General features: G+C 41.3%; 1 protein-coding gene across 1 annotated transcript in view; it reads left to right on the top strand.

The window, feature by feature from the left end:
* itprid1 (ITPR interacting domain containing 1) overlaps positions 1-10,320 on the top strand; it is a 51,405-nt gene extending 41,085 nt beyond the window's left edge. Inside the window, exons 18-23 of the mRNA XM_083772265.1 lie at positions 1,074-1,201; positions 1,596-1,707; positions 2,528-2,688; positions 8,269-8,455; positions 9,123-9,173; positions 9,660-10,320. Coding sequence (XP_083628391.1) covers positions 1,074-1,201; positions 1,596-1,707; positions 2,528-2,688; positions 8,269-8,455; positions 9,123-9,170 — 636 coding nt within the window. The 3' untranslated portion in view covers positions 9,171-9,173; positions 9,660-10,320. The remainder of the gene's footprint in view (positions 1-1,073; positions 1,202-1,595; positions 1,708-2,527; positions 2,689-8,268; positions 8,456-9,122; positions 9,174-9,659) is intronic.
* The last annotated feature ends 17,623 nt before the right edge of the window (positions 10,321-27,943 follow it).

The raw sequence follows: 27,943 nt of genomic DNA, 5'->3' as shown, positions 1-27,943 counted from the left end.
CATCCACCTCTTGGTACCACAGCACCTCAAAGGCCCTTAAAACAAGGCTCCAGACCTCCCAAAACAAACTGGTCAGGCTCCTACTTGGCCTCACCCCCCGAACCCACCTCACCCCTGCCCACTTTGACAGGCTGGGATGGCTTAGGGTCGTCGACAGAGTACAGCATCTTGCAATGGGTCTGGTCCACAAGATTCGATACACCACCAAGATACCCATGTACCTGTCTAAATACTTCCTTAATGTAAACGAAGTCCACACCCACAACACCAGAGGGAGTGCAACAAACCATGTACAACCCAGATTCGGCACAAACAAGGGACTAAATTATTTTCGCTCCTATGCCACCAAAATGTGGAACGCCCTACCAACAGTCATTAAGACATGTGAATCCCTTGACTCCTTCAAAACCGCTCTCAAAGGGCACCTACGGATGGCTGCAATTCGAAACTGGCCTCTGTAAAATCTGAATCCCCCCCACCCCCCCCACCCCATTTTCCCTCACTGTATATTGTATCTTTTCCCTTTTTTGCTTCCCATATGATGAATTTAGCTACATAGAAATGTCTATTTGTATGTCTCTAAATGTTTGTATGTCTTTAAATGTTTTGATGAATTGAACAATGTGGACCCTGTTGTAAACAAGTGTAATGCTTAATTGGGTCGTCCACTCACAGTTGACAGTCTTTGTATTGAGTTTGTGCTTAAAATGTACTGTAAATTCTACAAACTGTTAATAAATATTTCAATCAATCAATCAATCAATCGTTGGATAAGATATTGTCCACAATTCCATGCTGTATTGATGGTGGTACCATAGGAGAGATAACAGCCAAACGTTGATCAAACATTCTCTCTAATTGTATATACTTCTTGTAAATTAAGTAATGCATATGTTTGGAGTGGACCTGTAAGCGTCATTTTCACTCTCAAGAGTTAAAGATTTAATAAGGGTCCATTTGGTTTGGAACACCTGGAATCAACCCCAAGGACCACTTGTGGTCCCCGGAACAATGGTTGAAAAACACTGGTCTAAATGTCTGTAAAACGTATTGTGTGTCTGTATCCCCTGCAGTATTCTGTGGATGAGCTGGAGGGGATGATGCGTTGTATTCGTCAGTTCCGCTCAGTGTTGACAGACATCGAGGAGAAGGTGTGTGAAGACCAGGCCTCTGTGTACAGCTCTCTGTCTTACGCCGACAGGTAGGACAACACTGACACCTCTTGGACAACACAAGCTACTGCACCCTACCCTTTGGGAACCATAGCTTGCAACAGAATCAGAATCATGTTTATTGTCACATCACAGTTTTACATGTAAAAAAAGTAGGTGAAATCATGTTCTTTTTCCAAGAAAATAAAGAAAGGGAAGATAAGAGGGAGGGGGGGGGGCAGACAAACAGAGATATACATAGACCTACAAACAGACAGATAGCCCCATCCACATCCAATTTGTAATGGAATGTTAAAGGAAATATAATAAAATGCACTAATCTCATATGTAAATTGCGCTGTCTGTGTGTGTGTGTGTGTGTGTGTGTGTGTGTGTGTGTGTGTGCACGTGCGTGTGTGCGTCCGTGCGTGCATGTGTGCGTAGGGAGGAGGTTAATGACATCACAGAGTTAAGGAGAGCAGTGAAAGCAGAGGCTGGACAACTGGAGACACAGCTGAATGAACTGGCCTGTCAATATGATGACCGCATCAAAATGGTACTGTAAGCATGCATGCACGCATGCATGCAAAAAGCTATTGTACAGAAATTCCTGGCTGGACTGGCTCCTGGCCTGGCCTGTCTGGCCTGGCTCCTGGCCTATAGTGCCAGCCGTTGCGTTTCTGATAAAGGCCAGTACTCTCTAACTGGTGCAGCTAATAGGGCCTACAAGCTTCAAAATAATTAGACACACTCAAGTTTTCTAATCAAATGAATTACAGCTTGTTCTGTGCCTTGAGCGACTGAAGCGTGTGTACGTAACTAGCGCGGTTATTTTAATACCTGGATATTGTTCTCACTCGCTGAGAGAAACTGGTCGCCGGGGATTTCCAAGGTGTTTGTAGAGACTAGTTCCTCTCCTCAGCCAACCAAAGCCAACCAAAGCATGAATGAATGAATGGACCATTGTAAAGCGCTTTGAGTAGGCAGTAGGCACGTAGTGCATAGAAAAGCGCTATAAAAATGCAATCCATTAGTATTATTATTATTACTGTTGGGCCTCTTCCTTACTCCAGAGCCAGAGCAGACAGAGCCTTGAAGCCTTCATTAAGGAAGAGGCCCAGTTTCTTTCCAATATGGCTGCAGTGCATAATGCAGAAACAAAAATAAAGCGTTTGCCTAATCAATCACACCTGCAGCCAGTCAGAACAGCTAGGGGTGCAGGGGCATCCGTAATAGGTTCTGAGACCGCCCGTCCGATGTTTTGATTGACACCATTTTGTAGTTATTATAACGCACCCTGTCGGAACTAGTTTGGACTTCGGACGTGGGGTGGGAAGCATGTTAATGTTTCCCTTCACCTTTTCTTCCATGTGTAGAAGATTCACCGGCTCCTGGATGAACAGTCCCTGCTCTGCTCCCAACTGAGAATGCGTTCATCATCTCCACCCAACCTCCATACGCCCAGCAGCTCTACCTCTAGCAGACTGCTCCAATCTCCACCATCACTACATACACCCAACTCCAGCTCCAACCACAGGTGGGTAAAGGAGACGAGCACCAGTGGTTTAAACTAAAGCACTGTTTACCCAGCAGTGGGGATCCAGTGTGGGATCCATTTCCGTGGGTCGCGAGTGGATATCCCTTTATTTTTTGTTTCCTACATTTTGTCATTGTTATTATTACAAAAATAATAATCTTAAGCTTTCCACAAAAAAATCACATGTTCATGAGTTGAAAACAGTTAGGAGGTACAAAAGTTATAAGCGTTACGGTTGGTGCTTTAAGGATCAACAGGACTATAGAACTAATAGACTATACTATATAAGACTATAGAGTAAAGAAAGAAGAGGGGTGATCCAAGCACTACCAAAAGGTAAAAAAGGCAAATGTAAAATCAGGGTACTTTATGAGTCACTACCTCCGGATGACCGCCGCTGCCTGCTGGGTTGAAGCCTGCATTCTACCTGTGCTGAACAAGGGAGGAATCGTTGGTCACAACCACCCTAGGAAAAACAATCTCTCGCTGGCCGCGATAGTGATTTTGATCATTACAATGAATTAGAGTGGACAAAGTAGTTCACATGAAAGATGCTGTGGTGGCTGGGGTATTTGGGGGGGAATATATATTGTATATGCATGACAGATTACAAATAAAAGACAATTTATGTTGAGAGCCACACCTCAGTTTGATAGGTGTGCGAGAGGGGAATTCAGAGCATCTCATGGGGCTTGGTGATCATAGGACTCGTGGTTGTCGGGACTTGCGATCATGAAACAGTTACCCTTAAAAAAACACATCAACTTAATGTCATTGTAACTAAGATATTCGATAGAAATTCATAATTTTGTAATGTCAAATTTACGAGCTCAAATATCCGATGGCAACATCACTCACTTCTGTGTTGGAGATATTTCAATTTCAGACAGTTTTTAATTGATTCAGTATTTAGATATTTTATATTAATTCACTCATTCTTGAGATGAGGGACAAAAGTGGAAAAAACATGTCCCACACATAAGAGCCTTATTATTGTTAAGAATAAATTAATTTAATAAAAATAAAAGCACTTGCAAAGTTAAATGTAATACAGTTGTGTATTATTATGCCATTAATTTCATTATAATTGTTTTCATATGCCATCTGAATTAGTTAAAAGCAGGCACTGTACCCAAAAACGCCTGTATTTAGCCTGTCCCCAGCAAGTGGTCATAATTTCAAACTGCTAAAAAAGTGTCTAATACTGTCACAATCACATAAATATACATACTAAATTAAAGTAGATTGTCAACAACATAGCAAACAATATACACAATCATTTTAATTTATATTTTCCATTAGATATCTCATATCAAATGTGTGTCCCACGTCTCCTGTCAACTCCGTCAGGTTTTTTTAAAGTCTTAAATTAATCAGAAAATATTGTCGACAGATTTAGCCTGAAGACTCCTTTTCCAAGTCCCGTTTGTATTTGTTGCAACAGTGGAGCACCTGGTCTGACAAGCATTCAATTGTTTGATATTTTAAACAAACAATGTTGATATCAGGGTGGTCACAGCTTTTACATGTCAACTCCGTCAGGACATTATTATGATCTTTGTTAAGAATTCCAAAATAATGTTTATTATAAAAGTTTAGGGTTAGGTTTAGCTAACAAATGAAGCAAAAACAAAATGGCTACATTGTACTACAGAGGGTTAAGATGAAAACAAATGACATTTTGTCAACTCCGTCAGACGTCAACTCCGTCAGGTTTTGTGTCTGACGGAGTTGACATGTATCTGACGGAGTTGACAAAAGTGTTCCTAAAACAATAAAATTATAGTTTTTGAATAATGGGACGTATTCTAATTTGGCACACAGTTAGAGCATGCCTTAAGGAACATTTCTGGCTATAGGGCCATCACAGATTTGTCTCGTGGTGACCATGGCAGCCATTTTCCAAAATTGCCGCCACCTGATGTTATTTTACAATAACTCAAGTTCTACACCACCTAGGATCTTGATTCTGGTGACTAAGACTACATTTTCAAGGATGAGGGATACAGTGGTACAATTTAGATTTTCCCTGTGACCATGGCAGCCATATTTCAAAATGGCCGCCACCTGCTGTTATTGTACAATAACTCAAGTTCTACACCATCTAGGATTTTGATTCTGGTGACTAATCATACATTTTCAAGGATGTGGGATACATTGGTACTATTTAGATTTGTCCTGTGACTATGGCAGCAATTGTTTTTCAAAATGGCCGCCACCTGCTGTTATTTCACAATAACTCAAGTTTTAGACCACCTAGGATCTTGATTCTGGCGACTAATAATACATTTTAAAAGATGAGGAATACAGTGGTACTATTTAGATTTGTCCTGTGACCATGGCAGCCATTGTTTTTCAAAATGACCACCAACCTGCTGTTATTTTACCAATAACTCAAGTTTTAGACCACCAAGGATCTTGATTCTGGTGACTAATCATTACATTTTCAAGGATGAACTTTCTCTGGGAGGGGTCAGGGCTTATTTCAGGTGCAGGTTGAGTTGCTACTGACAGGACATTAAAAGGAGGTGGGCTTTCTGGCCTTTGACTTGTCCCTTTCAGGTACAGACGCACAGTTTGACTTCACTGGCCACTGCAGTGTGGCGTTGATCTTGGTGGCCTCCTGCCAGTGTTTCTCCATCCTTCTCATGACCTCTGTGTTCTGGGGCTCTGTTATAGTTAACTTACATTGTCTTGGCTGGAGATTGCTTTCCTGCAGGGTCCAGCCCAGTCTTGTGCAGATGGCTGCTGGCCCACCTGGAGGCCCCAAACTCACTTGTTCGGTTGGTGTGATTAGGTGGGGTGGTCTTCCCCAATCAGGATGAAGGGTTTAACCCTTTCAAACGGCAGTCTGGCCAAGTGTCTGTATTTAGTTGTGAGGCTAGATACAGGATACGATTTCTCACCCAGCCCCAGGTGACTTGAGGTGAAGGCTCCTTTGATTTGGTAACATTGCTTTGGTTGACATGCTGGGGACACAGAACGACACTGATGCCTTCAGTGTCTGCACATCCTGCCTGATAGTCCTGAAGGCAGATCTTCTGTCTTCAGTCTTTCGCTCACTGTTCACTGCTCGATGTTCACCTCAAGCAGGTCTTCAAGGCGTTTGCCTTTGCACAGGCTATATGGCTAGGACTCGTGCTTCAACCACTCAGAGAACTCCAACATGGTGTTGGTTGCTCCTGGGCCGCAGAGCATTGTGCGGCAGAATTCAGCTCTTATCTCTGGTGGCAGCTTGTTGAGGAGTCGTGCAACATGTGAGCCGCATCTAAGTTCTGTGTCTCCCTCTGGGCCTAGGGTAGACACTTGCTATTTTCCGTAACACTAATTGGTGGGGCTGTCCAAACTTGTTTAGTTGTCAATCGGGTCTCTGTTGGTGAAGTCGGGTCTAGGTGGTCTAGAAGATGAGTTAGTCAGGGGATATTAATACAATCTGGTAATACATTCCTTATCAAGAATTTTCTTCACCAATGTGTTTGGAAGGGTGTCTACTAACATATCCCACATTGCTTTATATTCAACCACCCTAGGGGAACTTTTGACAGCTGCTGAAAGTTGGGGTACCATCAACAACCTATATAAGGCAAAATGTTCATTATGCTTTAAGTAGCATGTGACATGTCAAACTAGGGAGTTTTCATGATTCTGAATGCATTCCAAACATTAGCTATGCACGAAGAACACTCCTTGGGCTGAAAACGGCCATAGCCGTCATCACAAAATGAGGTCAGCACATTTGGGCAAGTGGATATATGGCCGAATTTAGCCCAAGGGGTTTGACCCCTAGTTTGGCCATAGACTCCCTAGTTTGGCCATAGCCACTTGGTATGGTACCCAACTTTCAGCAGCTGTCAAAAATGTTCAATAGAAACCAATGTGGGATATGTTAGTAGACACCTTTACAAACACATTGGTGAAAAAACTATTGGTAAGAAATGTATTCACAGATTTAACATTATTCTGATAATATTCCCTGACTAAATTGGTAAAATAATAGCAGGTCCACCATTTTTGAAAATGGCTGCCATTGTCACAGGATAAATCTAAATAGTACAACTGTATTCCTCCTCCTTGAAAATGTAGGATTAGTCACCAGAATCAAGATCCTAGGTGGTGTAGAACTTGAGTTATTGGGAAATAACAGAAAGTTGGCGGCCATTTTGAAAAATGTCTACCATGGTCACAGGACAAATCTAAATAGTACCAATGTATCCCACATCCTTGAAAATGTATGATTAGTCACCAGAATCAAGATCCTAGGTGGTGTGGAACTTGAGTTATTGTAAAATAACAGCAGGTGGCGGCCATTTTGAAAATGGCTGCCATGGTCACAGGGCCAATATAAATAGTACCACTGTATTCCTCATCCTTGAAAATGTGGGATTAGTCACCAGAATCAAGATCCTAGGTGGTCTAGAACCTAAATCAGTTAAACTTGTCAACTCCGTCAGATGTTCGTCAACTCCGTCAGACGTTCGTCCCGTGATGTTTTTGTTAATTTCCAAAGAAATAGAAAATTCGATGTTAAATATTTTGTACTTATGTATTGAAACACCAACTGAAATGATACGTAATGATGTTTTTTTTTTTTTTTTACATGGTTTTCATGTTATAATATTGAAAATAAAGGTTGAAATGACGGATTTGAGAAATTGGATATTTCATAATAGTGTGATATTGGAACAAAACAATATTAAAAGAATTGTATTACTTAACTTGATTACTGAAAGCCATTATAAGATAACTGAGGACTTTATATTATTGTTGAAATTATCAAATTCAATTAAAAGGGATTTTAGTGTGTCTGACGGAGTTGACAAGAATCAGGTATTAAGTGCATAAATGTCCCATTTTAGAAAGAAATGTTATGCGAAAAACCTGTTCCTTCTCAAGATTGGTAGTTGAGACCTGTGTCTACAAATACATCTATTTGATTTGAATGTATCTTAAAAAAAAAAAAAATCTAGTTTGAAAAAAGTTTTGTCCCTTATCTCAAGAATGGGTGAATTGTATCACACACGCCTCCTTCCTATACAAACCCAATGGAACTCCATTTTAACTCCATTTTAACTGTGATAGTTTAATTGAAATCACCCGTCCTTTTCCCCCCCCAATTACTTTAAAAGGTATATCTAAATACTTAATCAAACAACTTAAAACCTGTCTGGGTTTTAAGGTTTAAGGTTTCACCCCTGTCAGGTGTGAAGGAGCAACTTGGACACTCAGGCATGAAGGAAGCATGAGTTAAAGTCTGTTGCTCTCCCCATGTCCCCCATATATGGGGACTAGGTTGGCGGAGGGTGTGTAGAGCCCAGGATCACATTAGATAATTGACACAGGGGTGAAAAATGGGTTACAAAATCGTGGGATACAAATTATATAAAAAATAAAAAAACTGTCTGGGGGGGAAACAATAATAGAAGTTATGCTGGAACGCCTACTGGGTGGCAAAGAAAATAAACGTTCTGGCCTGACAATTTAATTTAATTGACATTAAACATTAAACTCACTTTGCCACATTTTGCCACTCACTTTAGGCGTGCGCATACCCTCTATATAATCAAAATACTCCATGTCCAGCAGGAGTGTAGCTACTCAGTGCTCCACGTCGCCACCCTGGCTGTCAGTGTCGGAGGTGTCGCGGAGCACTGCCCTCCCTCCCCAGGAGGACAGACGTTCACCTCCAGGGTCAGAAGACCTCTGCCACGGTCTAGTCTGCTCTCCTACCAAGACCGACAAGCTGGACTTTGTAGGTTTCCTCCAGAGGGTAAGAACGATCACGTAATCGCCTGATCACAATCTTTGAGATAATCACAATTATGTTTGCATTATTTTTGTCAGTCACAGTTGTTTCCATGTTGATGTTCATGGATTTTTGAATGTTTTCCAAAAACAGCGGAAGTGCCAATCTACACACATGTAAGCGTGTAGATTGGCTATTAAACGAGGTCAAACTCACCAACATTGCAGCTGTACGAAAAGATTGAATTATACTCGTTCTATCTGCAAAGTGTTTGTTTCATAAAAATCCACCGTAGAAATGTTATGAGCTACTTCCTGTCAAGAAATTCCTTGCGGTTGATATACCACTAGTCCTTCCCTAACATTAGTTTTACTAGTTTAGTCATATCTTTGTTTTTTATTTAGTCAGTCAGTGAAAAAAGGTAGTCGACAAAATTAACACTGATTATCACACACACGCACGCATGCGTGTGCATACATTGCATACATTTGTTTTATAACTTACAGCACCTTTGACATCAAATGAAACCCCAAGACAGAGACCCCTATCAATTATTCAGTCTCAATTATTATAGTAACGGTATCTGTCTCTGAACCACTAAATTATAGTTTTAACAGATGTACTGTATGTACACCAAATGTATAGTATATATCGTTCTATCTTTCTAAATGCCACCTGTCCTGTTTTCCAGCTGAAGGAGTCACTGCGTCATTCTGTCAACACTGACTCACTAGAATGAAAGGTGAGTCAGTCATCATGTGTGTGTGTGTGTGTGTGTGTGTGTGTGTGTGTGTGTGTGTGTGTGTGTGTGTGTGTGTGTGTGTGTGTGTGTGTGTGTGTGTGTGTGTGTGTGTGTGTGTGTGTGTGTGTGTGTGTGTGTGTGTGTGTGTGTGTGTGTGTGTGTGTGTGTGTGTGTGTGTGTGTGTGTTGTCTGTCTACCTATATCAATACTCTGCTGCAAGCTGCTCCAAATATAGGAGGTTGCTGTAGCTTATGTTCTCCAGGAGGTGTCAGTGTTGTCCTGCCTGTCAGCATCAGACAGATAGCTGTACACAGAGGCTGGTCTTCACACACCTGCTCCTATCAGTGGAGATATATTTTATCCCTGCTTCTAGTCTGACTGAATTAAATACATGCATTTACTTGTGCATTTATTCATGTTTCTTAATATCACTATCTATCTTTTCACACTTGCTTATTGACTGCTTTTGAAATGTTGTCGTTTCAGAAGTGTTTTGAAATGTTGGTAAAAGACTGACTGAAGATGTCCGGACTGCTGTTTGACTACTGAAGAGTCAAGACACGTCTGAACATGGAATACATTAACATTTTACATTTTAAACTTTTTAAAATATAGTACTGGTATATTTTCAGACTAACCATTCTTTTCTGCACGAATTAAAACAGCAAGCCACAGGAGGGTGGTGTTTACCATGGATGGTGGAAGTACGGCTAAGAGGCGTATAGGCAAGGTTTTTATAGTTTACATTTTTTTCAAATTTCATGTTCTAATTTCATTTTACCCCCCTTTTTTACTTTTTGTTTTAAATTTCAGTTTGGCTTTGTTTAAAATATCAGTTTGGCTTTGATTCGTTTTAGATGTGTTTATGTTTTTATTAGAAGTATTGACTATTGTTGATAATTTCAGTCAACTCAATTGTTTTGTTGACTATAATAACCTTACTCTTAGCCGTGGTAAAATCATGGTAAATGTCCACCATTTTTTAACAACTAGTGTATGCTAAGTGCTAAGGCCATCACCAACCAAGAGGTATGCATCATGGAATCTGCCTGGAAACAGCAGGGGTGTTCAATAGGGGTCTGGGACCCCTAGGGGGTCCTCAGAGTTACTACAGGGGGGGCGTCAAATCTTTGTGTGATAAGAACTTATTTTTGAGTGGTGCAACCACTCCTACAACCAGCAATGTCTGTGTACCTGTGTACCTGTGTGTATGAGCACGAGTGGTGTGCGCATGCGTGAAATTGGAACGACACGAGTACAGTATGTGACTTATTAATTATTAATTAATTCTGAGGGGAACATTAGCCGAAAATAGCCAATCTACAAACTCACACTGCGAGGAATTGAGAGGTTGTAGATCGGCGTGATTTGGTGTAGATTGTAGAAGGAAGAATGAGCAGACCAAGTACATACCCAAAGGTCAAGTTTACTAAGCACTTGTGGTTAAACGTCTGAAAATACACATTAACATATAGAAAATAAAATAAACAAATACATGAATTTACACAACAGCGGCAATAGTGCTCTCAAACAAGCCTAACTACGGAATCTAAGAAAAGGTTTAATCAGCAACACAATTTTATACAATCTGTAGTGGGTGTCCCTACTTCATAAAGAAATAACACTCCATAACACACAGGACAGAACAGAGCGATCCTCTCCCCTTGACAGAAGAAATACAAATTCATTCAACGGTAATACATGAATATTGTAACTGATTGCACTGATTCTGATAAATGTGGTTCTGGGTGTGTTTTACCATGCACCGCACTTTTCAGCTATTTAGAGATCAGCATATTTTATTTCAGCTATTAAAAAATAGACATCTATACATTTAGCTTACAACATGTTACATAACGCAATGTGAGTTAGCCTACATCAGCTACTTTCAGAAGATTTTGACACATTTTGAAAACTTGTGTACTTTTACTTGGTAATGTATGTGTATTTTGATGCCAATACATACATTTATCAAGTTAAATTTTGAATACAGGACTTTTAATAAAGTATTCTTATATTGTCTGAACATGAGCTAAAACTTTAAAATGTTAATTGTCAATGAATGTATTTCCTGATGTAAATGTTGACATTGAGTGTAGGCGATGAGCTTTCTAATTAATTTATCAAACTAATGAAACACAGTGAATATACATGTTAATATAAGTTATTCATGTAAATATGAATGCATACTGGACTTGTGAAATATTTGTACATGCAATGCACAATGACTTCTGCGTGAATAAAGACATTTTGCTCACAGCGAAGCAGTGATATAGTTACTCATTTAATTCAATATTACTATAGTATTTGTGCAAATACACATCACCCTATTTTGGCATCATGCACAACAATGTGTCACATCTCAACATGCTGATAGGCTTATAGCCTATATGTTCTTTTCCCCCACATATTACAACCTACTATGCAGTGTAAAAGTATTAGTGCATTGTTTCTTTATTGTGAAGAAGCACAGGATGAAGACAGAGATACAATACAAACACTTATGAAGTGCTTCCCTATTTTCCTTTTATCAATAAAAAAAAACAGACGTACTATACAAAATAAACAGGTAAGATGAATGAATACAAACAATGAAAACATTTTCATCGTAGGGATGGGACAATATATTGATATTGCAATAGGCCTATATCACAATATATATCTCCACGATATATATATATATATATATTGTATCATCCTCCCAATATCGTGATATTGATTAGTTAGTACTAGTAGTAGTAGGCTATACCCATTGTTGTGGACAGACGTTCACAAATTGCAAAGTTGCAGTCAGTGTTTTACTGTTTGGAGGAGGCAAGACTCATGTACTTATTGGCCAGTTTGTGACACAAAAAAATCTTGAAAGATTTTGGAATAAATACATAATTCCAGATTGTTGCCTTTTATGGTTATTTTTTTTATTTTCAGTTACATGATAACTGTGCTGGCTGAGACTATGTCCGCCAGTGGGTGGTGCTGTTTCACAAGTTAATTTGAAGAGTGTACCTTGTTTTAAGACAGGTGTTTGACATTGTGTAATTAGGTCTCTTCTGAGCCTGCTCAAGGTGTGCTAAATTGTAATTAGCAGGGCAGCGCACTAGTTTGTTCAGTTCAGTTTGGTGTGTGATTGCAGTCACATGTCCTTTTTTCCATGACAAAGCATTGTCTTGTGAGTATGTTTTGCATCTTTGTGATTATGTATGTCAAATTAATGATCATTTATGCTACATTTGAATCAAACTGATGATGTTTTGTTGTATTTTAAGACAGACTACATCACATATTATTAAAATAGTCAATCCCTTTAAATCACTCACCAGTGGATCTCTCTCTCTCGCCTCCCCCCCCCCCACCCTTGATAACTACGTGAGTGCATGTGAAGAGGGTCAGTACTGTGTCTAACGGACAGTTGGCAGCTCTGCAATCGACCACGTCTCCCCTGTGGGTTCCTGTCCCTCCCTTGATTCTGACAGTAAGACTCTTTCTCAATAATGCCACAATGCCAACTTCTCTATTCTCTCTCTCTCTCTCTCTCTCTCTCTCTCTCTCTCTCTCTCTCTCTCTCTCTCTCTCAAACAAGACACTATAAAGGTCATTGACCCTTTCAGTTCAACCAGGCCTTTCTGAAGGGTTCTATCTGGTGCAGAGCTGTGCTTCAGAGGGTCACCACTTATACAAACTACCCTGACCTCGACCTTGACCTTGACCCCAACAGCCTACAGTCCAATAAATTGTCTTAGTATAAAAGTGTGAAAAGAGACTCTTCAAAGAATTTAATACAATTAAAACAGCCTTTCTTTCACATCATGAAACAATACAAGGAAGAATCATTTAGGAATGCTTAAAACATTCTGCTGAGAAAAAACGATGTTATAGTCACTCGATCAACACCTGCCCAAGTTTGGGTCGTGGATGTGCATGCATGTCTTTGTTGTGAACTTCCTCAGCAATGATGCCGAGGAAATTCACACTACAGCAACTGCTTTCTGATTGGCTGGAAGCAGTGCAATTTGACCACATCGCCGTTCTCTCAAAGAGTCCATCTTCAAACGTCCTCTCTTGTGACTTCTGTCCGATCAAGCCGTGCAAGGAGAGCAGTCTGAAAACCCACTACGATATCTGAAGACGTGTACACCTCAACTGGAGTCAACTCAACTCAGAAACTCAACTCAACTCAACTCAGAAACTCAACTCGACTCAATTCAACTCAGAAACTCAACTCAACTCAATTAAACTCAGAAACTCAACTCAACCTAAAATGTCTGAAGACATCTACACCACACCAGATCCGACCGACGACTCTTATGAAACCCTCCGTGTTTCTGACCCCGAGAACACACAGCCTGGAGGTAAAAAGAAGGAAAAAAAAGAATAATACTATTACTACTTCTACTACTACTACTACTACTACTACTGCTACTACTACTACTACTATTACTACTGCTAATAATAATAATAATAATACAATCATTTAAGTAACACATCTATCGTTCTTACGCAATAGCACCACAGGGCCTCTCTTGTCAATGCTTTATTGGATGTGTTTAATGGAATTGACTTTTATTCACATTATGCCTTAATGTATACAATAATAGTGAAAATGTGTCTGATGTTTACATTCAGGATTTAAGAAGAATTTCTTCAAAGCTGTTGCAGCGTGTGTGGGGCTGCTCCTATTGGCTGGCATCATTGTCCTGGCCATACTCAGTGAGTAGCATTTTATAAACACTATACTGTATCTTTATGTCTCATATTTGAGTCAGGAATAGTTTGATTGATTGAATACTTTATTAACAGTTCGCCAAAAAGAGCACAGGAAAGTACAGTTCAATACAAAGTCTGATATTTGAGGATTTTGTGCGTGTGTGCATGGGTGCGTGCATGCGTGCGTGTGTGTGTGTTCGTGGATGAATGTGTGAGTGTGTGTGTGTGTGTGCGTGTGTGTGTGTGTGCGCATGGATTCTTTTTTTTAACCTTTATTTAACCAGTAAAAACCACATTGAGACTGAAGTCTCTTTTACAAGTGTGAACTGGCCAAGACAAGAGGAGAAATAAGTGACACAGCTCTGCCAGTAACAAAAAAAATACAGGACAGACATACAATGCTCATGGGGACTAATAAATAAAAACTACCGTAAGCAACGGAAATTTGACATTTGCTATACATCAAAGCAGGAGCAGTGTTTGTGAAGTGTGCCCCATGATGGCAATCCTTTTAAAGCTCACTAGGGGAATCACAGCAGCCAGTTTGAGTCTGGACTGTAGGTCATTCCAAGACCAGGGTATGAAATAAGCAATGCTTTTTTTATCCAGACTCAGATTTTGTTGGGGGCACGACGTATAGCGTAACCAAGCATTTGATCTGAGGTTGAGAGAGTTTTGGACAAGTTCAAATGTAGAACCAATGTAACGTGGGAGGTTACCAAGAATGGCTTTATAACTGAGAATATACCAATGTAGCAACCTGCGAGACGTTAAGGAATACCAACCCACGAGGGCGTACAGAGTACAGTGATGAGTCCTATAGGGGGAGTTGGTTATGAACCTCAATGCAGCATGAAACAGGGGGTCGAGTCCTATAGGGGGAGTTGGTTATGAACCTCAATGCAGCATGAAACAGGGGGTCGAGTCCTATAGGGGGAGTTGGTTATGAACCTCAATGAAGCATGAAACAGGGGGTCGAGTTTGCTCAGAGTTGAGGAACTAGCAAAGCGGTAGACAGGTATCGCCATAATCAAGCTGCGACAGGAAGAGGCCTGTAACCAGCTTTTTGCGATAAGCATTAGAAAAGCAGAACTTCATTATGTAGATGAGGATGAATGTGTGTGTGTGTGTGTGTGTGTGTGTGTGTGTGTGTGTGTGTGTATAAGTCACAATATGACCTTTAGGAGTGCATTGACGCATGCAGAGCATATACAGCCAACATTATAGACATTTTGTCATGAACAGGTATCCACCAACACCAAAATAAATGACTGCAGTGTGGACCTTTAGGACCTGGTCCTGTCTGCTAACTGTCTGTCCCTGTGGACACATAGTGGACTTAATGGCTTTACAATGACAAACGCTACATAACAGATCTGTCTGTCCCTGTGGACACATAGTGGACTTAACCCTGCAAGACCTGGATATATTTCTACTTGCAAAAAAGAGATTTCAACCTTACTACTACTTTCTACTACTAGGACTTTGCAGAGGACATTATGTAAAAAAGAAAAAAAAGTTTAGTGCAAATGTTATGCACATTTATAATGACAAACGCTACATGGCAGATTCACTAAGTCTGTCCATGTGGACACATAGATACTTTACAATGACAAACACTACATGGCAGATTCACTAAGTCCATGTGGACACAGATAGATACTTTACAATGACAAACGCAACATGGCAGATTCAAACTCCTAGAACTTCAACCCCTGTAGCAACCAGACACCTCTCTTTGTCTCATTGTCAAATGCAGACTTATGATCACAATAAAGCTGGATGTAATACTAATCAGTTTGTTGATTATCCTTCTTGCAGATTTGGACCTGACTAAACAGAGAGACCAGTGGAAGACCAGTTTTGATGAGTTACTGAGCAGACATGACAACCTGACCAAGAGGATTCTTTGTGGTCAGTGAGACGTCACTGTGTTTATACATTCTTATATCATGTTGTTCATCATTTTGTCATTAATCACATTAAAAACAGTGTCTAACATTATATTATATATATTATATTTAGAATCACATGGATTTACATTAGGTGGTGATGGGTGTTACTACTACTCTACTGAGAAGAAGACCTGGGAGGACAGCAGAGCAAACTGTACAGCCAGACAATCTGACCTGATGACCATAAAGAGCAGAGAGAAGCAGGTGCTGTGTGTGTGTGTGTGTGTGTGTGTGTGTGTGTGTGTGTGTGTGTGTGTGTGTGTGTGTGTGTGTGTGTGTGTGTGTGTGTGTGTGTGTGTGTGTGTGTGTGTGTGTGTGTGTGTGTGTGTGTGTGTGTGTGTGTGTGTGTGTGTGTGTGTGTGTGTGTGCGCGTGCATTAGTGCATGATGTAACCTACTCCATCTAGTTGAGACACACATCTAGTATTGTACAGATTGTACTTCAGTAACCAGCTGCTTTTCTGTCCAGGACTTTGTTGTCAGACTCGTCAGATCCAAGTCTGTGTGGATTGGATTGACCGACAGCGAGAGAGAAGGAGTGTGGAAGTGGGTGGATGGAACACCACTGACCACACCAACGTAAGACTTTACCTTCATTATTCTACTGAGGCCCATTCTATAAACGCCTCCTAAATACTGACCTAAGTGTTCTGAAAAACTAATATTTATATAGCAGCAACACATTTTCTTATTTCTTTAATACTGTACATACTGTACAGAACCCCAAAAGGGGTTCCCACCCAGAATGGGTTAAAGAAAACATTTTAACTACATTTATTTTCAGCAAACTACATTTCACATTATTTCATCTTCATATTTATTTCTAAATTGAACTCTATAATAAAACACAATTACTCTGTATCCGTTGTTTATTGTCCGGTTACCTAAATATATAATGTAATATCATTTGAAGTCATGATAAAAAGAAAACTAAACATTCAGATAAAATCCTTGTTGTGAAGGTATTGTAATGTATTAATGTGTCTACTTCTACAGGTACTGGGGGCGTGGTCAGCCTAATGGTGGTGAAGGATCAGACTGTGCTGAGTCTATTAATCATACTAATAGTTTTCCTATGTTTATGTTTAACATGGTTGGATGGTACGACACTCCATGTGGGTCAACACGCAATTGGATTTGTGAAATAGTTTTCTAGAGTTATGCATTAAGTAGTAATAGTTATGTGTATGTGCAGCACCTGATTAACCCTTTGTGGTGCCTGGAGCTACCACCTGTGGGGGGGGGGGGGGGGGGGGGGGGGGGGGGGGGTTCTCGTTTATTTTCTGAGTACACCAAATAGACAATGAGCTTGTAGATCTGCTATTTTGGGAAATGTTCCCCCCAGAATAGTCATGCTGGGGTTCAAGAGGATAATTCATATTTCCATTATTCAGATAAAGGGGAGACTATGTAATGTAACATGTAATCAATGAATAACAGCCATCTGTTTCATTTTAACACCACAGACCGATAGATCAATAAAGTGTTTGTGAGGAAACTGGGTTTGGTCCAAATCAGGTTGTTAAAGGACCACTTCACCACTTTGCAACCTATCTTCATATAATAGGTCCTCACTAATAATTCTCAAAGATTCTCAAAGATGTTTGCCTTGTTTATTGGTTTTCGTTACATTTACAATAAATATTGTATTTTTACTTCATTGTGCTTCTGTTTTCCTGTTTGTTTTAACTTGTTGATGGTTCTGTGCTCACTGTTCAGCACCTCGTAACTTTATTTTGAAAGGTGCTTACTTACATACTTATTTCTGGCCATTTAAAGTGGCCAGAAATGTGTTTCCGTCAGTGTTGTTTTTGACAACCCACCTCACCCCTGCCCACTTTGACAGGCTGGGATGGCTTAGGGTTGACGACAGAGTACAGCATCTTGCAATGGGTCTGGTCCACAAGATTCGATACACCACCAAGATGTACCTGTCTAAATACTTCACAAATATACCCATGTACCTGTCTAAATACTTCACCAAGATACCCATGTACCTGTCTAAATACTTCACCAAGATACCCATGTACCTGTCTAAATACTTCACTAAGATACCCATGTACCTGTCTAGATACTTCACTAAGATACCCATGTACCTGTCTAGATACTTCACTAAGATACCCATGTACCTGTCTAGATACTTCACTAAGATACCCATGTACCTGTCTAAATACTTCACTAAGATACCCATGTACCTGTCTAAATACTTCACTAAGATACCCATGTACCTCTCTAAATACTTCCTTAATGTAAACGAAGTCCACACCCATTTTGTATTCATTTCAGTTTTACTCTGGGACTTCAGTAAAGAGTTAATTGTTACACCTGGTACTTTTGTCCAGAGTTATCTTTCTGCTTAACTGTGCCTCGAAGCAGCGAGGGCAGAACAATAACGTTACGTGATATATCGTTGATGAAATCTCTTGCAATATATTGAATATCGCAAAATTGCAATATATCGAATACCGTGATATCATTATCGAGGGCCTAATATAGCCAAAGATATTATCGTCCCACTATTGCATCCGGGGTGCAGATTCACATAACTGTTTCACAAGCAAGCCTGCCTTTATACAGTATTTCAAATATGTAGCCTACTAATTCTAGTGCATCCAAGTTATGTGGATTGATTTTTTGTCATGATCTGTGTCATGGTCTGTCCCATCTGGCCATGCACGTTCTTTAACCCTGGGCATTTACTGCTTCCTCTAGTTGTGTCCTCTAGCTGCTCTGTTCCCTGTTTGGTCGTCTTTAGTATTGTTTCCTTGGTCGGTTGTTGTATTATATGTTATACCTAGTTTCTGTAGTTCTTTTTCAGTCTAGGTTTCTATAGGTATTGTAGTTCCGTTTGTGACCCACGCGTCTTGTTTAGAAATGTTGTCTTTGTGTTCCTGTGAACCCTACATTGGTTTTATTGGAGGATGCGGAGATGTCAGAACACTCTTTGCACATGGTACCATGCTGATAACCAAAAGCCAGGATGTTCAATATGATTAACCCATTCTGACCGGGCACCCATTTTGGTGTCAGCATCATGTTATGCTTTACCTATTGAAAAATAGCAGATCTACAAGCTCATATCGCGCCATCCGAGTGGCGCGATACGAGCTTGTAGGTCTGCTATTTTTTGAAAAAATCGAAGATTTTTTTTTTTTTTTAGAATCTGATCTCAGGTCAGAATGGGTTCATCAGACCAGTGTGTGTCCGGCGGAAACCTCGTATGAATCTGATCTCAGGTCAGAATGGGTTAAAGGACACGGGAGGACTTGTTTCCAAATTCTCAGGTGGTTAATGGGCCCTTTCTGATAAAGTAGGTCCTATGGCCTGGGCATTATTCATGTTAAATGTGGTGCTTGTATCACAAAGTGAACGATTCTGAGATATCATATGAACTCTGTTTGTTCATTGTTCCAGATTGGAGGTCTGATGGTGGGGTCGCAGCACACAGCTCGTGTGTGGGCAGGAACACACACATATATGGGCGCGCGCGCACACACACACACACACACACACACACACACACACACACACACACACACACACACACACACACACACACACACACACACACACACACACAAAACCAGAGTATGAGTCAATGACTAATCCCCCCTCACCAGATGGACCTATCACATCATCTTTGACTGTGGCCCGGGAGCCATCAGCCAATTGCAGCGCAGAACAACCATGATGAAAAGGTATTAAACAAGACTACTCGCCCCGTTTCTGTTTTCCTCCCAGAATTTTCCCCAGTGAGGGGTGGGAGAGGCTGGACAGCAGACGGCTGGACTTTCAGCAGACGGCTGAATTTCTCTAACTATAAACTTTCATGACAGCAGAACAGCCTAAGTACAAATATAATTTATGAAAAGCTACTACAGTGAAGTCTGTTCACAGAAGTTGTTGTAGGATATGTGGGGATTATCTGACGAGGTACCATTTGAGGGGGCTAAACCTTACATATACTAAATAATACTAAATTGTTTATAGGTTCAATATAAGTCAAATAATATAGCCTTTCCACAGGAGTATCTTTTTATATTTTTCCAAAAAGAATACAAACGGCCAATAGCATATTACAAAGTTATCCCCCTCACTGGGGAAAATTCCGGGAGGAAAAACGGGCAAGCACCGGGGCGAGTAGTCCAGTATTCGATGAAAACACCATGTTTGGACGCGGGCACATAAACGTGTCAAACAGGTGACACGAAAGCACCTAGTCCAGGCATCTCTTCTGGGTTTTTAACCAGCTGGTGGATGGAAATGACGCTCGCACGGCTGCAACTTGTAGCGTAGGAAAAACGTTTCAGTTTTTTTGCAGACGTGTCAAGTTGCAGCCGTGCGCGAGCGTCATTTACATCCACCAGCTGGTTAAAAACCCAGAAGAGATGCCTGGACTAGGTGTCTCTTGAAGCTAAAGTGTGCTTACACACACACTCTTAAGCTAGGCCGCTGCAAAATGTCTGTCTTTCTTTCTTTCTTTATTTCTTCAGGCGACAGCTACTGTAGGCCTATAACACCCATCACTGCATTATATCTGTTGAAATAATAACAATTAAAAACTCCACAATCAAGACTTTTAAATCTCGCCTTAAGATCCACCTTTTACTCCTTTTGACTTTCTGTACAGCACTATGTAAACCTTGAGTTGTGAAATGTGCTATATAAATAAAGTGGATTGGAAAATGTAAGAAACTAAAAATAAAAGATAATTAAAGGGCCTATTTTCGCCAGTGCCCGTGCATGCATTGGTACGCTTGTGTCTCATTGCTGGCATCTTGGGGGCCATTAATTGCGATGGCATGCTGTGCCATTTGCATGTAGAGATCTACCCTGTACGCCTGAACAAGACACTCACTCTGAATAACACGCATCATTAACAAGCTCTATTAGTGAGAACACACCGTCTGAAATGTACAGGAACCATGGAGAGAGAGAGAGAGAGACAGACAGGCAGGCAGACAGACAGACAGACAGACAGACAGACAGAGACTATCTTTAAATGCTTTTGGAAAACACTGTTCTTTTTGTGTGCTATTTCAAATATATCAGATTAATTGCGTGATTAAGTGTGCCTTTTAATTGCGTCTGCGCACGTGGGCACATGTGGTGTGTGTGTGTGTGTGTGTGTGTTTGCATGTCTGTTCGCTTATGCCTGTACTAGGCTACAGTGTGTGTGTGTGTGTGTGTGTGTGTGTGTGTGTGTGTGTGTGTGTGTGTGTGTGTGTGTGTGTGCGTGCGTGCGTGCGTGTGCATGTGTGTTCCAGCATGACAGTCAAGCTAACGTAACCTTCAATGTTTCACGGTAAAATAATAAAGCGCTGGAGCCTAACGTATACTTTGTCGCATGCCAGTGTCCCTCGCTGCACTGCAGAGCACATCACTGGATACTGTATAGCGATGCAAGCTGTAGCTACAACATCACATCCGCAACATGCCATAGCACAATTCAGAGACCAGGAATCTGTCCAAACAAACTCTATTTCCTACAGGGCCTCACTCCCTGTCCAGATTTAGTCAATTTGATTGGCTGTGGGACAAGAATAGCATGATGCCACATGATTTACAAACACACATCTGACACACACACACACACACACACACACACACACACACACACACACACACACACACACACACACACACACACACACACACACACACGGTAAATGGTGCATTTATATAGCGCTTGCCATTACATAGATCTCTCTATCAGCAGGACACATGAAGGTTAACTCGTTGATTTTCCTCACTCTTTGTGTGTGCGCATGGGTGCGCGCATCAGTCCAGCTCTGTGAGCCTGGGGATCAGTCGCCCAGATGTGGCAGTGGCACAACAGTTAAGGTTACAGAGTTACTGGTGAAGAAAATAAAAAATAACTGTTGTGTAGGCCTACATCAATACAAGGCAAGGTAAAAAAAACAAGCAAAAAAACATCAATACAAATGTTACAAAACAAATACAAAACAAATAATGTCTATTACAGTCAGTGCTTCTTAAGTGCCTCACTGTATCTCATCATACAAACAATTTCAGCGCAATGCAAAAGTGTCAGCAGCACAAAGAACCCCACCCAGGGAATATCATTAGAGATCAGAGTCTTCTGTATTCCAGGTTAAATTACGCTTGTCCTGGCCAAGTGACCATTGTGTGTCTCTTTGTAGATGCTCATGTAGTACCATGAAAAACATGAATAAGTACCTCAACATTGTACTCGCATACAGTACTTCATGAGTAAATGTACTTAGTTACTTTCCACCACAGCATAAAGAAATGTGGATCAAAGTGTTTTTTAAATAGCATGGAGGGTGAGTAATGACGGAGACATGCTATAAGAGCCGTTTGCAGCGTGCAGCAAAAGACAAATGAATTTTCAGCCCAGTAATTAAGTTAATTAACAAATTTGCATGCATATTCATCAGGCCGTTGAATTCGCACCCGCACAGGCGTTGATGAACACCCGCTGTAATAACCATCTCATTTACATGTCCGCCATCCATCCCATGACGCCATTTGTCGACGAAAATGGGAAAGGAATGGGGGGAGGGGCTGGCTGCCGTTACCGTTACCGTTTTAACGTAATGAATGAGTCCCACATTCAGAAATATCTGCCGTTAACTCTTTTGATGCCCCCATTTGTGTTAAGTCGTAGGCCTACTGTAAAAGCAGAACCCTGCAAACAATAACAACTAAAAACATATGACCATTGGCAAGGCATTATTTTGGAGGAAGTTTGGACTGTCCATTAGGTTCTGCAGGTCCTGGGACAGGAGTTGGTAACACATCTGTTTGAGTTGTCTTTCAAGGCTCAGCACCTTCCTCTCCAGAGTCTCCATGTGCATGTCCAGCATCATCATGTGGAGCCCGTTGGCACCTGAGTCTGTGGCGGCTGCTGTCACCATTTTCTTGGTGTCTTTCGGACCGTTTATTATCCTCCCCTCTATCTTGTGTTGACATATTTTGGTCTCGTGTTGCAGCAAGTATTCCGAAAAGTCTGCACACCAATTCAGGCTCCCAAATATTTGGGAGCCTGTATTGGTGTGCAGATTTTTCATTTCTTATATGACTTTATTTTTTAAATAATTTTTTTAGGTATAGATGGTAGGTATAGATGTGCGTGTCCTTTTTGACTGTTTGTTCAGCCTCCTCTACTACTTGACCTTTGGGGAGAGAGGATATGCCCACTGGTGCTAAATGCCCTCTCAGATGGTACATGGATGCATTTTTCTTTTATACATTACCTAGGAGTGGAAACTGCCTTTAGTTGGAATTCCACCACACCAGGGGATCATCATCATCACCAGCTCAGTGACCTTGTGGTTAGAGTGTCCGCCCTGAGACTGGGAGGTTGGGGTTCGATCTCCGGCCGGGTCATACCAAAGACTCTAAAAATGGGACCCAATGCCTCCCTGCTTGACACTCAGCATCAAGGGTTGGATTGGGGTGTAAGTCCCTGCGACATACTAACGTCATGTCCAGGGGGTGTACTTGTACATCAAGCTGCCTCATGCTACAGAAACAGGAGATAGGCTCCTGCCCTATGGGCCTCATGGCTCGACAAGGCTACTTATTAGGGGATCATCATCCGCTTTGAGGGGTGGCAGGGCCAGGTAAAGGTTGATTTCCATCGCCACCTTCTGGCTCTGGGCTGCTGGGATGATCCTACCCCATCCATCCTTCCTAATTTCGATGTCTCCCTTTTGACTGATACCGGTCCATTTAAAATCTAGACGAGCCTGCCCCAAAGGTATTTGGCAGCCGCACCTGGCAGCCGGGAAAAAAACAGAGTTCGCAAAAGGGCCCGAATATTAAGGCCTGGGCCCTCATCAAACCCTGTACATTCAAGACACTGCCCCCGCTGCCACCCTTAGATCTCACCCTAATATGGCCAGTGAAGGGGCGAGGTCGCTTCTCACCCTCAGGCGTCTTACTGGTCTGTTGTTTGGTCTGTCTGTCTGTGTCCCACAGAGCGAGTGCCATCTGTCCTCGCCTTTCATTTGCATCCACAGCACCTGTCCCACTTGCTTACTTCTCTCACTCCCTAGCATCCCTATTCTAGGGGGGAAGCATTCGGCAGAAAATAGACGATCTACAGGCTCAAAATGCGTCACACCGCAAAGCATTGTGAACTTGAGCAATAGTTTTGCTTTTTTAAATTGTTGCATGTTCTTATTATTTTAATTATTTTATATTTGTAGTTTTTCTGTATTGTATTTCTATATTGAATTTGTTGAGTGAGTGATGTAGCAGGGAGCCATCTGTCCTCTTTCATTTGCATCTACAACACCTGCTGTCCCCCTTGTTTACTGATTCCACGTCTTATTTATCCATCCATAGTGTGAGAGAGAGATGTTTTTATTTATTTATAAAACAATATTTATATATTTGATGTTATTGTTTCCCCCCCTCACTCCTTTTTGAAACGTGATCAAAAGTCTTTATCTTTTTGTTGTTATTGTTTATGCAGTATCACGCCGTGCCTTTGAACTTAGGGGAAATAATTGGGCTCGCTGACTTCCTGTAGAGGTGGTGTTTGGTACTCTGTACACGTGTATGCTTGTATTAGAACATGCTGGCCGCTGCTGCGTCCTTTGTGAAGCATTTTCCGGGCAAACATCAAGGCGAGTTATTGTACAAAGCATTCCAGATACAGAATTGATGCGAGACACTTTTGGATGAGAAGGCCCAGCCCCTATTTGTGAGAATGTGTTGCACAGTCTGTGTTACTGGCAGTAGTAATGAAACACAGGAAGATCAGGCTCGAAAACCTTAGTTTTGTTGAATGTCAACAAGTATTGACATTCAAGAAAACAAAAGTATTGACATTCAATGATTCAACATGGAGGACAAAACCTTTTGCTCAAGGTAGTCAAGGACTTCAAAAATATCTGATCTTCCAAGAATGGAACAGGTCAGGACATTGTCACTGTCAGCAGAAACCTTGTGTCTCCATAAGTCAGCTTTTTGTTTTTCAAAAGATTAATTCCCTACTTTGTCATACAGTACAGGTTTGTAACTTTAGTCACTACAGTTACTTACGATTTAGATTAGTATTACAGAACATACATTACATTAACCAATAAAGCACTATTTTAAAGACGCAAAATGCACATATTATTAATAATGTCCCTAGAATTAACATTCTAGGGACATTCTGCACGATGACCAATTTTGCCTTCGGTACTGTATTTTGATGCCAATACTTTTGTACTTTTCCCTCAGTTAAAGTTCTCCACACATTGTGCTATTGCCACTTTTACCTATAAGTTAAAAAAAATCATCCACCACTGGTTAAATGACCCTTTGTCATACTAAAATTAACTAATGACATTTCGAGAGACTCGGGGGGCCATTATTGGATCATTTTTGGATCTTAGCATTAACTGGTAATATAAATGAGCTCGTTTGGTGACACCGGATTCCAAATGGCCTTTAACCCATTCTGACCCGAGATCAGATTCATACGAGTTTTCCGCTGGACACACACTGGTTCTGATTAACCCATTCTGACCCGAGATCAGATTCTCAAAAATGTCAGTCGTTCTTCGATTAAAAAAAAAATAGCAGACCTACAAGCTCGTATCGCGCCACTCGGTGGCGCGATATGAGCTTGTAGATCTGCTATTTTTAAATAGCTAAAGCATAACATGATGCCGACGCCAAAATGGGTGCCCGGTCAGAATGGGTTAATGTGTCCCTGATTAGCCTCGTCAGGGCAGACAAACTGTGTGTCATTTGTCCAGATAAGGAGAGTTGTTCCATTTTTAATGAGTGGTTCTATGTTCATGCTAATGGCGTAGAAGACAGATTAAATGAAAGGATGGGAGTTTGGATGAAGATTTCAACACTTGTTGGAGCAGGCAGTTAACCCATTCTGACCTGAGATCAGATTCATACGAGGTTTCCACATGGACACACACTGGTCTGATGAACCCATTCTGACCTGAGATCAGATTCTAAAAATGTCAGTCGCTCTTCGATTTTTCAAAAATAGCAGACCTACAAGCTCGTATCGCACCACTCGGTGGCGCGATATGAGCTTGTAGATCTGCTATTTTTAAATAGCTAAAGCACGACATGATGCTAACACCAAAATGGGTGCCCGTTCAGAATGGGTTAAGCACAAGAACCCTAGCATCCCTATTCTGGACATGCTTACAGTGCAAGCAGGACACAAGGCCCTGGATGGTGTCTATACAGGAATGTTAGAAATGGCACTTTGGTGTCTCAGTGTTCAGTTCGTCGACTCAAACTATGACGACGAATGTTCGTCAACTACCTTTTCTAACTGACAAAAACAAAATCAAATCAAAATAAGAACTATGATGACTAAGACTAAATATATTGGCAATTTCGTCAACAAATGAATACTAGGCTGTTAGGGAGGGACTAGTGGAGAAGAGATCAGGTAGAACAAAAATACTCTGAGGGCAGCTTTTGAATGCTGCTCTCAGGGCAGCTTAAATGCTATACATAGAAATTAACTGCCTGTCATAATGTACACCCCCAATCTATCTAATTATTGGACAGTATTAGGATGTTGATATTCATTTTGTATTCATCCTTATAGGGCCCCAAATCACACCTTAGAAAGCATGAGTGTATTTCAAACACTGTTTTTTGACTGGGGACTGTCTGGAGAGTCAGATTTTGACAGCATAATCTCAGCTTTTGAATGCTGCTCTCAGGGCAGCTTAAATGCTATACAACCATGTTAATTTGCTGCTCTTGGGGCAGCTTTTGAATGCTGCTCTCAGGGCAGCTTAAATGCTATAGGCTACATAGAAACTGCCTGTCATAAGTTTTGGACAGTATTAAGATCTTGAAATTGATTTTGTATTGAGCTTTAGGGCCCCAAATCATACCCTAGATAGCACTAGTGTCTATTAAAAACATATAGGTTTTTTGACAGCACAAGTGTCTATTTCAAACACAAAGTAAAGTAAATTAAGTAAAGTAAATGTTCCTCAAAATTGCACAAGTGCAATACTTTAGCAAATGTACAAGTTTAGTTGCTTTCCACAACTGTCTTTGCCAAATGAAAATGTGAGTGAGAGACATGGGTGGTGGTGGTGGTGGGGGGGGGGGGGTCTTTAAGGGGGCCAAGCTACAGGATGGGTGCCAATTAAGTGCCAACGTGACACCAATATAATACGCAGCTTTTGGCTGCCGATGCATGCAGCACCCCAAAATACTTTTGGGGGGGCATCTCCTATAGACACCCAGTGTGGTGAGGGGAGGGGCTGATACTCTGAGGGGCTTAAATACTGAAATATACTAATTAAAAACTGGAAATCCCTCTTCAGCCAGCCGTCCCGATACAGACAGAAATAATATGCAAATGAGCTCTCTGCTACCAACTTTGGTTTGGGGGCCATCACCTGCACACACACAGACAGACAGACAGACAGACAGACAGACTAAAAATACAAACTACATGAAGAAAACATGTAAGAAACGCTGTGATTTGTTCGTAGGTAAGAACAAAATCTATGCACACTGTGTTTTTTTTGTTCTTAAGTGGAATCTGAACAAGGACGCATCCACAATCTGAATGAGAGACTGTGCAATGCTTTCTGTTGACGCAGCAAGCCACTCCTGTGTATCTATCTAGTACCGCATCAGTTAGTAGGCCTACCTGTGGGGGGGCAGAGGCAGGCTGCGGACGGCGGGACCTGGGTGGTGGTGGTGGTGGTGTTCGGTGCGGGACCTGGGTGGTGGTGGTGGTGGTGTTCGGTGCGGGACCTGGGTGGTGGTGGTGGTGGTGTTCGGTGCGGGACCTGGGTCGTGGTGGTGGTGGTGTTCGGTGCGGGACCTGGGTGGTGGTGGTGGTGGTGTTCGGGCGGACACAGTAGTACCACTGCAGGAGGATGGCGACGGCGTTTGCTCTGCTGTTGTTTCCTGTGAGTCCTGAGACTGTCCAGTGTCGCCATCCGACTCAGAAGACAACTGCAGCGTCAGTTCTGTAATTAAAATGAAACCATTTTAGTGACCTTTATTTGTGGGGTTTCAATTACGCACCGCTTTATCAGGCTACAGCAATAGCAACTAAACAAGGGAACACTTAACACGTGGGCCTGCAAGACCTATCGAAGCCAGGGAAAACTGATTC

Source organism: Protomyctophum parallelum (genome assembly GCF_964188405.1).
Source record: "Protomyctophum parallelum genome assembly, chromosome: 8".
NCBI lineage: Eukaryota > Metazoa > Chordata > Actinopteri > Myctophiformes > Myctophidae > Protomyctophum > Protomyctophum parallelum.
The sequence above is the reverse complement of the archived record's forward strand: the minus strand, read 5'-3'. Positions and strand labels throughout refer to the sequence as shown.